Genomic DNA, 14398 nt, shown 5'->3' on the forward strand with positions numbered 1-14398 from the left:
TTAAAACACTGCTTTTCATTGCCCTTTTTGTATTTTGTAGACCACGTTCGATCATTTTAATGAATTGCATAGTTACCTTAAGAATTTAAAAGTAATAAAAAACTACATGGATCTCATATCTGTATAGTATACTACCACTGGATGGCGTCAAAGGCTTTCACACACAGTATAAATTAACAGTTTAACCAGAAAAACATACACAAAATCAAGCACCTTATCTACAAGCTTTATTATTTTATTGCCTTATTTATTTCACAATGCATTCCACAGACAGTCTTCAGCATATTTTCATCAAAACTGAATTATTATTATCATTTACAATGACCTGCATGAAAAACAGTGCTTGAAAGTTGGTGAGTTTTAAGAGCGTTTGCAGTTTCGGGTGTTCGATCGACAATGGAGACGGCGAATTCTGCAAACGTGTTGTCGACACGATAGGAAGGTGATGAGGCGATAGGCCAACTGTGCACACGTCGTTCTTTTTTTTCCTAGTAAACTGCTAAAAACGTCAAAGAATATACAGGTGCAATACAACGTGACGTCCCTTTGAAGTGCGAAATAAAAATGCTTTTCAACTCTGCTGCAAAACTCTAGAAGCCTCTTCACCTGTAACACGATTTCATTTAGTCAATTTCAACAGTTACACCACAACACCACTGTGTTCTATCACGCCAAGTACAAACAAAAAAAGAAAAACAAAGCTAAAAACAAAGACTTGTTGTGAAGGAACTTGGGAACCCAAAGAATTCACTCCCTTTATCGTACAGAAATGATTCAAAACGGCCTTCAAACGGGTGAGCGATTCACTGACCGAACAAGTAAACGAAAAAAAAAAAAACTCAAATTCCAGCCTTCACAGACATCAGTTCCTCAGACAACATTCTGTAATGACATTACGTAGCTGTTTAAACATAGCTCTACTTTGAAAAACAGTGACGATTCTGCTTGTAAGAGCAACTGATAAGAGGCTTAAAAGGTTTCGGGTTCTCGGTTATGCTAAGATTTCAAACACTGGGGTAAAGAAACAAAGTTTACATTGCATCGTCTAAGGCCTTGTTCTCCAAACAAACACGATTCTGTCCGGCATCTCTCTCGTTTCACCATTAATCCGATCTCACGCATGGAAAACACACACAGTCCAACTTTCTTCACTCGGCCTTTGGTTTCGATCCGGGTATCTTGGCCTGGATCCTGTGGATTACAGTTAAACAGAGTAGAAAATCTTTTAGAGAACAGTCCATTTTCAAGTTTTTGCCATTTCTTTATGTTGTTGCATTATCAAAATTTGTCTTTTTATCTTTTAAATAGTTTGAAGTTTATTTCACAGCCCAAGAAACAACATAAAATGCCCTCTATATATCTTCTGCAAATAGAAAGAAACCGTTCATAAAACACAACTGTACACGCCCTTAAGAAGTACATGTTGTCTTTAATATTTTGTTCCATTTTCCTAAAAAAACAATTTTTATAATGCATGCATATGCTGTCAACCTTCAGAATGACACCATCACATGAATGGCTTCAAACATTGACTATAAGCCACGATAACGCCTTTCCATTTCATCGCAAAACAAAAAAAACACTTCACACAAACAAAACTCCATCCGCTCTACATTTGTTGTAAACAGTCTTTTTCTGCGTGCATAACGCATAAGTATTGCATTCACCTTATTCACCGCGAAACATTGACATTATGGACAATTTATTGAGAAAGGCACCAGTTGCACATTTCAGAATGCAAATTTGACTTACTTCGCCACAATATCTTTGATTTGCTTGTTCACCAGTCCGTAGTAATGGTCAATTTGTGCCTGTATTAGGAGTGATAAAGAAAGATTATGGCATTCAGGTAAACATTATAGATTTATTATGGTGTTTATTGTCACCGAGGTGCCCTATAAATACTTTATCAAGCGTGACAGCTGCAGGTGCCAGACGTTGTCGTTGCCTGTGCATGCCAAACAGAAACACACTGTAGACGTACCTGATGTTTCTCATAGATGATCGGCCAGCTGAACACACCAATGAGTCCTACAGAAAAAAATTGTAACTGTAATATTTAAATTCTTGCATTTAGATCAGGGGTTTTCAAACTGGGTTCTGGGACCCCCGGGGGTCTTCAGAATGTTCTAAGGGGTCCCCATAACATTTCAGAGAGAAAAAGACAGCAAAAGTTGTACAATTTCACTAAGGATTATTACGGTTTCAATTTCACAAACAATGCGTCGTCTTTGTTAGATAAATAGCAAGTGTGATATTATAGATTAAATGCTTCTTTATACCCAAAAAAGGGGTCCCTTACAAAAGCTGCATCAAATTTGGGGGTCCTTGGCATGAAAAGTTTGAAAACTCCTGATTTAGATAATTGAAGAGGCCTGCAAAAATGTGCATCATACCCCAAATAATGATGGTCAGACCATTGAACAAGGCACCCACATAGGTCAGGATCCACATGAGAACTGCAAACTGTAAAGAAAAACCAAGTCACGTAAACATACAACTTAACACATGTAAAAGACATAAATGCATGACTTTGTGTCAGCAAGGAGGAACAAACACCAAGAAAGGTGTCAGAAATTATATAACAAACATACATTTTTCACATTCTTTATAGAAAAAACATCTTTCACCAGCATCTCTCTGCTTCTTGCACCAACCTCAAACTTTGACTATGCACAACTTTAAGTATGAATATTATTAAATTATTGCAAAACATTTTGAAATAACATGCACATAAAAAATCTAAATATATTTTGCAGTCTTATGAGAAATTCATCAGTTTGCTAGATGGCCATCTGCCAAAACATTAAAAACAATTATGTCAGGGCTCCAAACTGCCACCAAATCGCATTTTCCAACCAGTTTTCAAGAGAGCGTGAGCATTTTTATAAGTATTCGTGCATATACAACCTGAAAATTTGGAATTTCTTGTGGAAAGACGAGTAGATTGTGAGCCCGCCAGTGTAAGCTGTGTGTGTTTAGTCAACTGCGCGGGTCACGCGGCGGCACTGATGTTTCCCACTGCCATCACGGAAGCGCACAGTGCAGGTCGTCATTGACAAGTTTACACACACACACAACGTGAGCGCATTACTACGATTCACTGTTTGCCTTCACTTTCTATGTCCGTCTCGCACACACATGGGTCGCAGCTTCCAAATCATACTCAACCACAGAAAAGCGCGAATGGACGAGCGACACATGCGCAGAATGTCATTCTGTGGTCTCGGCTGTCAACATTTTTCTTGAGAATGTGTGTTGTACTCGTACGCGGATGGGATGTGCGGATGACCCTCCTGATGACGAAAATTGCGTCATGCAGGGGAATCACGATGCCGGCCCAACATCGGCAATGGACGATTATCGGCCCAACCCAAAAAGAAAACACCACATAACCTCCCAATTTCATGCCATGTTCACACCTTGCTGCTGGTTTTACCCGTTTACACAGTGCAGAAATTGTACACAGTAGCTTTAAGATTTCGATGAACCGCACCAAACACAACTGCAATGAACCCTTTTTAAGCGAGTTTCCTCAAACAACACAAACAAGTATTCCCACACACCAAGCCTACCCATTTAACTAATGTTCTTATGCCAATGATCTGAAAGCACCACAGACTTCATTCAGTGTTTACACATTAAAGTTTTCTTTACACATGACACCAGAACAGCCCAAAAATGTCTCGTTAAATTCCAAAGATGACAGAAAACGTTAACTTTACGGCAAAAAACAACAAGTGGCCCTCTGGAGAAACTAAAAAAAATATGACCCCTTTGAGGTTCATGCAATCGTTTTACTTAAGTCATTTTCAATGCAAAACAATAATTAGCCAATTTTCATAAATTTACATTGCAAACGTCAAACGCATTCCATGTCTACCCAAAATAGAAAGGCAGCCACAACACCGAGTGGTCTCACAAATGGCACGACCTGTTCAAAAGCCACCGGCACGTAAACTGTCGCTCGTAATTGGACACATTACTCAATATAGCCGCCTGACGGCACAGAGAGTGAATGCTGGGATGGAATCTATCCGTCCAGCTGTGGAAAACCTCCAGAGCTCTGAAAGGGCAGTGGGCTCCGGCTGTAACTTGATCTAAACCCCATAACCTAACCTAACCTAACCCACCCCTCGCGGGACAGTAAATCTCCTTACACGGATGGTTCCGTTCGCTGGGACCCTGTCGCGCCAAGAAAAGCCACAAGGTGATGATTTACCATTAATGTTAGTGGTGCTTTTCCATTACGACATCAACTTTGATTAAAAGAGGGCGACTTACAAAGCGTTGCATTTTGACAATGATCAAAGGAACAGTTTGCAACAAAATAAAATTATTTCATTAGTTACTTACCTTCATGTCATTCTAAATCTGTATGACTTTCTTTCACAACACAAAAGATCTTTTAAAGAATGTTGGTAACCAAACAACTTTGGCCTCCATTGACTTCCATTTTATGGACACAAAAACCACATTCTTCAAAACATCTTGTGCGTTACACAGAAAAAGTCATATACAGGTTTTAAATGACAAGAGGGTATTAATGACACATAATTTACATTTTCAACGCAACTTAGTGTACCAGCCTGCCAAAACCAAACACAGATCTTTGTGAATGGGCCTCTCATCCGAACCGAAACGCATTCTGCATGGCAACACACTGGCCGAGTGAAAAGTGCCGTCCAACTATTCATACACATCCATTTATCTCTACAGCGAGCTTAGTCACGCGACAAGAATCTAAAACTGTGCATCACATGACTAAAGTCCGGCATTCCGTAAAGATACAGACAGCTGACAATGTGACCCCGTCACTCCGGTAAAACCACCATTTAAACAGTTTGTGGATCTGAAGAGAGAGGCCGTCTTTGGCACCATTTCTATCCTGCAGACTCCGGCCGAATCCCTTTAGCATGATCAACAAAGACTGCCTTGTGGAGTTCGGTCGCAGCTGAACGTGACCAAACCCCCAAACTGGACTGCACGTCCTTCCTACCAAAAATAAACAGGAGTGTCTCCGGAGAACAAAATTCTCATAGTACACAATGGAAGAGGACAAAATTAACAGTACAATATCAGTATGTACACAATGTTTATTTTTACACATTTTACTCAAATATGTCAACCAAAACTGTGCAGCACCCATTTATAAAGCTGACGTCAATTCTGTCATTATTTGCTCGCCCTCAAGTTATTCCAAACCTGTATAAATGTCTTTGTTCAGCTGGACACAAAGGAAGATATTTGGAAGAATGTCAGTAACTGAACAGTTCTCATCCCCCTTTTACTGCCATAGTATTTATTTTCTCTACTATACTAGTAAATGGGGGATGAGATCTGTTTGGTTACTGACATTCTTCCAAATATCTTCCTTTGTGTCCAGCTGAACAAAGACATTTATACATTTTTGGAACAACATAAGGGTGAGTAAATGACAGAATTTTCATTTTTGGGTGAACTGTCCCTTCAACATGTCAAGTATTATTATTGCGGATCTCAAATGGACAAAAATAAACCTGTGATGTCAGACTAACACATGCAAATTCGTTTTTATACACATCTGAAGTTTCTGGACAAAGAATAGAATTAGTACTTTTGGATGGATTTTGGCATGAATTACCCTTTGGCTTAACTTCTTCCCCTTTCGCTTACTGTAGTACAAAATGCCCCTCAGAAACACACTGGAATGCATTCCCACAAACAGCACAAAATCCCACTAAGAAATGATTGGACATTAATATTTCGTGAATTAGGATTCCATGATTTTAAGACCGGGCTTAACAAAGGGTTAATGCTTTTAAATAGCATCTCCCCTAAACTCAAATATGGCAAATAACACATAATATCATTGGTTCTTGTGCGTCTTGCGACAAGTTGTCATATTAACTCAAGAAACAATCACATTCGGCTATCAATGTGTGTCCATATTTGAATTTGCCTCGCAAGTGTGAATGCTTTAGATTCAGTTTCAATAAAGAAGCAAAAACCCTATTGATCGCATTTATTCATTCACTGGAGACATTTGGATTATTTACTGATGTATGGGTTTTTTTAAACCAATATAAGATAAAGTGATGACATTTTAACTAAAGCAAGAATATCATATACATTTGGGATGTCATGTGCATTCATAAATTATTCCTTTAACATCTACAAGCATTGGAAAACAATTGCAATTTTCCAATCTTCACCCCGAGAGCAGCTCTTGAGCCCTGAATCAAATAAAACCACGAACCGAAGCAGCACAGTCAGGATTTCATTTCCTCTTCTCTCCTATAAACACAAACCTTGAGCGAGTCCACCAGATCCTCCACCAGGAAGAGCCGTCTCAGCTCCTTGACGCCAGTGTTGATGTGCTTCAGACCCATGTCACTATACTTATGAATCATCTCCGTAGGGATCGCGATATCCTTATCCAGGTACATCCTGCACGAAGAGAAAGGTTTACTGGGCTGTGTTCTAACAAACTACTGAACTTCCTACCTAGACAGCATATTCTGGCATATGTACGCTTGCAACCCAAAAGGCTGTTCCAAAACACAGCAACCATAGGAACAGCCCTACAATGTTTTACAACTTTGCTCTAAAATACAATTGGTGCAGCAGAATTTTACAGCTAAAGTTGTATTGTATAGCAGTGGCTTAAAATGTTGGCAGGGAGTATAAACTTACAGGCTTCAAACATAAGCACCTCATGTAAGTCTAGAAGCTAAGCTCTAAAGATCTGCCCAACATGATGTGGAACACTTACTGATCAAAGCAGAGGATTATCCCAACCCTTGAGCCGACACAAAGTGAACAAAACGAAGCATGTGTGTTCTCACTTGAAGGGGTGTCCATCCTCAGATTTCTGAACGGCTTGTAAAATGCCCTTGTATATTCTGAAGGAGATGGTGACGGACAGCAGGGCCAGGGCCACGTAGGACACCACGCTGATAACACTGCACGCGCTGAGAGACAACAGGAGGAGCAAACTGGCACCGAACACCACCCCCGTCCTCTGCACGTCTCGCCAATACAGCAGGTCCACCACTGTCAAAGCGAAAAGTTGAAAGATCAGCGATGAAACATTTACATGAGCGGTAACCGATCAGACACTGATTTTGCATTTTATTGCACTTTGTAAATGAGAATGAATTAGTATTTGAGAACACCGAAGGGCCTAATTTGCAATGTTATTTAATGCTGGCAAACACAAAATACCCAATTTAGCAAATATTGAAATAACTCAACAGAAAAAAGAAATGCCGAATTTACCCAGCCTTTATTCAACAGCATGCAAGAAATACCCAGATGCTGATTTTGCATTGAATGAACAGTTTTCATGAGACCACCCTAAAAAGCTGTCATTAGTCATACAGATCGGGAATGACATCACTATCCTTTACTCTCGTGATTGTTCCTTTGTCATAGTTCAATGAATCACAGTGAAAACACGGCGGGTGTAGTATTTAAGGAATGTATGCATACTGCACCCACACATTGCGTACAGAATATACTTATCATTTAAAGTTGTTTTTACTTTATTCTATTCAGTACACTGTATGTGGTTTTAAACGCAGGGTGACCGTTTCAACACAAGTTCTCCACATATCCCCATCTTTCACTCGCAAGCCATTGGTTGAGAGAATGTTGTCATGTCGGGCCCAAAAATGTGCACCATCCAGATCAGCAAATACATTTAAAAAATCCTGATCTGGGTGGTGTCGTTTCAGATTACATGAGGGATAAAAGATTTTAATATTCAAACGACATCTGACCACAAGCATTAAAATGCCCTTGAAGGAATGAGGAAAATATATAAGTGCATGCATTGGGAGAACGTGTTTAATAGTGACAGTACAGCAAACTTAGTCTGTTAATACTTGAGGGAGGATAAAAATAGGACAGCAACCTTGGTCATGGACCCTGTGAAGAGATTCAATAATTAAACTCCGATATATGATCAAGCTCAAGCCAAACAATCATACTTATTACTTCCTATTCACCCACTGCAATGCTTAAGTTTAAGCAATAAATGAATAACAAGAACTTGGATCTGCTTCTACTCTTGCCAACAGACAGTTGCATAAGCTTATCAAACTAACCAGCTCACACATACTAGGCATGCGTCACATTTTTTCAAGGTTAATGCGTGAAAGTTAGGTCATAAATATTCATACTGTAGTAGTGCTGTTAACTGCAACAGTGCACGAGTCAAAACGAGGTCGCGCGGCCTTATTATCAAGACCACTGTGATAAGATGACATTTCTCTATATAACTTAAAATACTGGGCTAAAGACAGTTTGCTTATATACCTGTACGTAATTTTACTGTGAGCCGTGAAGGAAGGACGCGATTAAAGAAGGCTTGAATGACTGACTAACCTTGTTTGGAATCCATGTCGCTCATCTCATCTGAGATCAGACACTGAGCCAAGAGCACACGCGAAGCACGAAGGGCCAATGACATATTCTGCTTCCTGTCGAGCCCCGCGATTTCAGAATAAGAGTCTCTCCATAACCCTCAGTAACGAACGGCACAAGCTGAACGTAAGGCCTAGTCTAGAATCGCTACACTACAAATATCTCCCGATGTAACGCAATGAAACGATACACCTCCCGATGTAACACAATGAAACGATACAACCTGAACACATGACTCAAAGAGAAGGTCCATAACTACAGAAAACGCCTCGATTCCAAAACAAAAGTCTCTTTGTAACCGATACCGTAATGATATGAGCACATGGTTTGCCTTAGCACCTACACCACTATAAGAGCACATAACTATAGGAACACTATAATTTTGAAATAAACGTCTGCACAATACGATCCCACGCACAGTATTAAAACATAAAAATCAAGTCAGTAGATTTTTTTTTAATTACAAGTCAACACTTCACAGCATATCTCTGATACAAAACATGTTCAAAGGATATTATTTCCGGTAACTATTGAATTTACAGTAAAAATGACAGGTTTTAGACAAATTATATTAATACAATTAAAATGTAAGTACAAATTTTTTTATTAAAATTCACTGAATTATAAGAAACGGGCACTAGGTTGAATAAAAATGATCTTCATATCAAAACCTGTATCATAGAATGTGTCACCTTATTACACAAGCTCTAATGTAGGGACGTCCATCCAGGAAATGCATTTGTAAGCCAATGTTAGGGTTCACAAAAGTTCAGGACAGGCAATATCAGTTTCTGAGATGTCCCATCTTGATTTCAGTGGCACAATCTGTGCACATACAACAAACATGGCCCTCAAGATCTTCCTGAATATCAGAAAACACATGCAAGACGAATAAAGTCCCTTACAAGTTCAAAACACTAAAAGACTACGAAAATAGTTGCTCAAACGTTTGTTGAAATGAACTATGATTAAATATGAGATGGTAAGTTACTGCATATTTTTTACCAAAATATGTTGAAATTCTTTGGAACATGCAGCCGGTACAGCATTTTTGCGCCGCAGGCAGGCAGTTTGCCAAGAACGGTCTCTGGCAGGGAATAAAATGCTTGCCGTTGCAATATGCTTCGTAATCAAGACACCACGTACTATTTACCGAGCTAAACTAGAACCTTCTCTCCCCCCAAACACGCATCCAAGCATGACCACAAAAAGAAGCAAAGCTCACTTACAGGTTTACATAACACAAATGTTTAAAGGTAACTGGCAAGGCAAGTGACCAAACAGCTTTTTAGTCCATTTTCAGGCAAATTTAGGGTAAAGCAAGAATATACCCTGTTCTTTCCAATGTTTAATCTCCATCCCCGAGGTTGTTGAGTTATCTGAATTGGCGTACATCACTTATACATTCCAGTCGAGGGTCTGCAGCAGAGGTGGTCGGGGGTGAGGAAGGAGGTACGAGTCTCTGGCTGGGACCGGACAGGACTGAAGGGGAGAGACTACAGATCTCCTAGCAGAGTTCTGTCTGATCACGTTCTGCAGACGCCAGCATTGCTGAGGTCAGCTGACCACATTCAAAGGTGTTGAACGCTGTGTACCGATGAGGTAGTAATATGAGGTTTTAGCACAACATTAACTGCAATACAAGTACGAAGCAGGAGTTCATGAATACATTTGAGGATCATAATATAAAGAAAGGCAGAATTGGCTAAATAAATGGAAAAGCTATGAATAGGACTTCAGCAAATGTACTTTAGGAAGTTAAGAAATATATTTTGTGTGTTTTGCTCCATATTAACCTCCCTTAACAGGTTAAGGTGTTCTGACATAGTGTGAGTTCAGGGTCCAACATTGATCAGGGCTTTGGGTAACATGCCACAAAAAGTTACATTTTTGATATTTGTAATATAGGGCCCAGCCTTTTATTTCTGGCAACAACTTACTGCACATTTCTTTTCTAATAAAAAGCATTAAATATTACTTAAAGTAATATTGTTAAAGTAACTGTCTACATCATTTCATTAAATTCTCAATGTGCAATGGCTGGTTTATAAAGGTAACTATTCTATGGGTCATTGTGCTCTCCTGAAAACCTCAGTGAGCTTAGTCACTTTACTAAACTTAACTGCTGCCCTTTGTACTAGTGTTTTATTTGCTATGTAAAGATAATCATTAAACGTCTGCAGCTCATTTGCAAGAAGCATTCTGACTTGACCTTATGAAGGAGAAAAATCAACATGATGTAATTCTTGGTTAACAGATAGCAGCATTGTGTCATTCATTGGCTCATTTAACTTTATCACGCGTTGGGTTGCAACTACACAGACATTCCACGAGGTGGCGGTAAATATACAGATGACAACAGAATGACGTAACACGTTGGAAAATGTATTTAGTTTCAGGTTATAAATGCAGTTCTCCAATTCAATAACCTTTAAAATTACCAGACCATTATTAAGTAGTTTTTTTTTCTAAAAGTTGAACTTTCATCTTAATTAATACCTACTCGACTTCAGGTAACGTAACGTTATCGCATCAAAACTAAAACTGGACATGCACTTGATGCCAGCAGGTCATTATTGATCAAATTGAAACAAACAAAATAAACATTCAAATAGCTCTAACAACCTAAAGAGACAAAGGCACTCGTTGTTAATAGATGTAAACGTGAATTATTTAAGCGGATCTGACGTCATGTTAATTATTCATGACTTGTGTATTTTAGAACTTTTACAAGCCGTTTATTGTTAAGAAGTTAAAACACTTTGAATTGTTTCGTTGCAAATCACACCATTTTATACTCACGTAAAGATTTCGTTTTGGCTGGTGTGACTGCTGTTTTCTCCTCTTTTTCCTCTACTTTCGTCGGTTTTGTTGCGCTTCCGATCGGTGCTGGTTTGACAGCTTCAGGCTCTGGAAGATCAAAGGTTGATGATGGTTCTGGTTCTTGCTTTAAGTCCAGTCGTGGTTCTTCGGCGCGTGGCAGTGTGGATTTGTGCCTCTCGATCGCATCTTTCGCACCCCCGGCCAGATCCAAAATATCATCCTCTGGTACATGAGCCACAGCCTCTCTGCTGAGAAAATCCGCTGCTTCATCCATTTGTGAGTTCACGTGCTCTGCTCCATCTTCATCCTGAAACCCGTATGACGGTGTCGTGGAGCTGATTTCCATCTGATCATCCATGGCTTACAAATAACTTTATATCGCTATATAAAACTAACTCAAAACGTGTAAAAAAGTTAATTTGAGGGTTTGAATCAAGAAAATATCTTTTCGGAGCTCTGCATCAGCGCGTCAAGTTCAAAAAGGCCTGAAAGGCAGCAGGGCAGGGGTGCGAATGTTTGACTAGGCGCTCCGTTGAGGGAAGTGTATGTAAATTTGGGCAACTTTTTATTGGCTGAGCCGTTCGAAAGGGCGGTATAGCCACGCCCAAAGACGTCTTGACGTACCATGCTAAGGGAAAGCGTAAAAAGCTTTGCGAATATTTTATTGGTCGATGGACAAAGAAAGGGCGGGATGACCACGCCTACACTCCACAGTCCCGAGGGAAAAGTGTAGGGTGGCGTTAGTAAAATGTTTTAAATTAGTATGTGGGTTTTTTGGAGATGGGGTATGATGTAGGTTAGTGTATCTCAACCTTTTTGACTTCAAGGCCAACCATTATAATTTGAGGCATAAGTAGAAAAATGTATACTTAGTATACAAAAATCAAGAAATGCATTGATTTGTAGGTGTTTCAGCCTTTTGTAGTGTGTGTTTTGTTAACAATCTCAAAGGGATCATTCCCCTAAATAGGAAAATTCTTTTATCATTTACTGACCCTTGTGTCATTCCAAACCTGCATGACTTTCTTATGAGAAACACAAAAGGAGATATTTTGAAAAACGCGGGTCACCAAAAAACATTAAACCCCATTGATTGCTGGCTTCAATCATACTATTTGTTTGTTAGAAGGGATAGTTCACCCAAAAAATGAAAATTCTGTCTGCATTTTCTTTCTTCTGCAGAACACAAAAGAAGATATTTTGAAGAATGTTGGTAACTGAACCACAGCGGTACCCATTGACTTGCACTGGTTTTGTGTCCATACAATAGAAGTCAATGTGTACCAAGAAGGTGAGTAAACGATGACAGTATTTTCATTTTTGGGTGAACTATCCCTTTAAGAATTAAAAACCAATGGCAATACAATCTGCATATTATAGAATACACGTTACTATGTTCAGTTCAGTAAAATGTAAAATACTACAATATAATAAAACTAGTGGGTAGGCCTATTTACCTGTCTAAAGTTGTGGAACATGTGAGTGAATTTTCTACACAGTCAAGTCAATAATTATACTCTGTGCAGTTTATAAAGGTTTTATACATTTACAAGCTATAACAATTGTGCATTCATTTGAAGTAATGATAAAACATATTTTTAATTACAAAAAACAACAGATTTAAATGGAGCAGTTCATTAAAAATGGATAATGCATTAGGTTGAAAAAGAACCCATTGTCAGAGACAATGAACAATACATAGTGACTGACATGCATGTTGAGTTTTTCTCTAAATTCTTTTTTACCCGTACGTACTTAGACAGTCCTGCTACTGTATGCCTTAGGTAATGTGTAATGAAGCACATGACTATATCTAATATGTAAATATCTGTTTCTTAACCTTGACAACGGCCTTATGAAAAACAGTAATAGCGATAATTGTTTTAAGAACAGTTTATTTGAAGGAAATATTCATATGAAAATGTCTACAAAAAAATTGAAGCTATCATCAGTTGATATGAGCAACTTGAAAACTCTCGTCTATCTTCTTCTGGCAAGCTGAATATCATCGTCCACACGTCTTTGTTGTGAATGAGACAAAGGCAGATGTGAGGGATAGTTTGTCTTCCCCAGATACTGCGGTCTCCATTGTCACACAGACGCCATTAGGAAAGCAAAGTCCCAAACTGGTTCTGTGCAGTCTTTGTGCTGCTCTGGAGTCACGCCAGCGTGCGCAGACTGATAACCTGATCTTTTCTGATCGATTATAGATGTGTTCTGGTGTGCTAAAAATAAAATGAGGCTATAACCTTTCCAGCATTTAAAAAAGTCGTTCTGAACTTAAAAACGGCTTTGTTTTTCTCACTCATTTCATTGATCTTGTCATAAGGATGGCGATTATCTTAAAATCCATTATGTTGATGAGTCAATGTAGTGCAATAGTGTTGTAACAGTCATACTTCTGAGAACACAGACGTATACCGTCTTAGTCATGCTTGGTAAAGAAAAAAGGGGGAGTCTCCTAGACCTTTCTCTTACATTTATAAACATCAACATAATCACAGATTATTCATCATTTGTCATAATTGTTAAAGGGACAGTTCACCCAAAAATGAAAATTCTGTCATCGTTTACTCACATTCGAGTTGTTCCAAATCTGTATCAATTTCTTTGTTCTGATGAACACAGAGAAAGATATTTGGAAGAATGCTTCTAACCAGACAGATTGAGTTTCATAGTAAAAAAACAATGGTGGTCAAAGGTTCCCCAGAACTGTTTGCTGTCGAACATTCTTCAAAATGTCTTCTTTTGTGTTCAACAGAACAAAAAAAATGATAAAGTAATTTTTCCTACTATGGGAGTCAATGGGGGGCAAGATCTGTTTGGTTACAAGCATTCTTCCAAATATCTTTCTCTGTGTTCATCAGAACAAAGATATTTATACAGATTTGGAACAACTCGAAGGTGAGTAAATGATGACAGAATTTTCATTTTTGGGTGAACTATCCCTTTAATGTCTCATTTCATTGTTTGACAATAAGGTACAAGAGGCTGTGTTAAATTCTGAATATAGTGAGCAAATTCAGAATAACATTTTTTTGAGCGCACTATTGGATCTATGATCAGCCTGATTGCATAACATAGATCAGTTAAAAATATAATCAATATTGTCAAATAACAATCAGTTTCAAGTCTTGTCGGTTGGCTAGGAACTGCTGAGTCAACT

The 14398-nt window shown here is 38.7% G+C and overlaps 1 protein-coding gene across 3 annotated transcripts; it reads right to left on the reverse strand.

Moving 5' to 3' along the window:
* Positions 1–212: 212 nt before the first annotated feature.
* rtn4a (reticulon 4a) lies at positions 213–11760 on the reverse strand. Of its 3 annotated transcripts, none has more exons than XM_057337123.1 (7): positions 11212–11760; positions 6828–7035; positions 6291–6429; positions 2397–2466; positions 1985–2031; positions 1753–1811; positions 213–1191 (listed from the first exon to the last, which is right to left on the reverse strand). In XM_057337123.1, exons 1-7 carry the CDS (start codon positions 11588–11590, stop codon positions 1149–1151), a joined length of 945 nt encoding a protein of 314 aa, XP_057193106.1. In that variant the 5' UTR covers positions 11591–11760; the 3' UTR covers positions 213–1148. The 3 variants fall into 3 exon arrangements, with proteins under 3 accessions (XP_057193106.1, XP_057193108.1, XP_057193107.1); XM_057337125.1 differs by lacking the exon at positions 11212–11760 and adding an exon at positions 9741–9904; XM_057337124.1 differs by lacking the exon at positions 11212–11760 and adding an exon at positions 8371–8492.
* Positions 11761–14398: the final 2638 nt, after the last annotated feature.

The sequence above is a fragment of the Triplophysa rosa genome, linkage group LG7, assembly GCF_024868665.1.
Source record: "Triplophysa rosa linkage group LG7, Trosa_1v2, whole genome shotgun sequence".
Lineage (NCBI taxonomy): Eukaryota > Metazoa > Chordata > Actinopteri > Cypriniformes > Nemacheilidae > Triplophysa > Triplophysa rosa.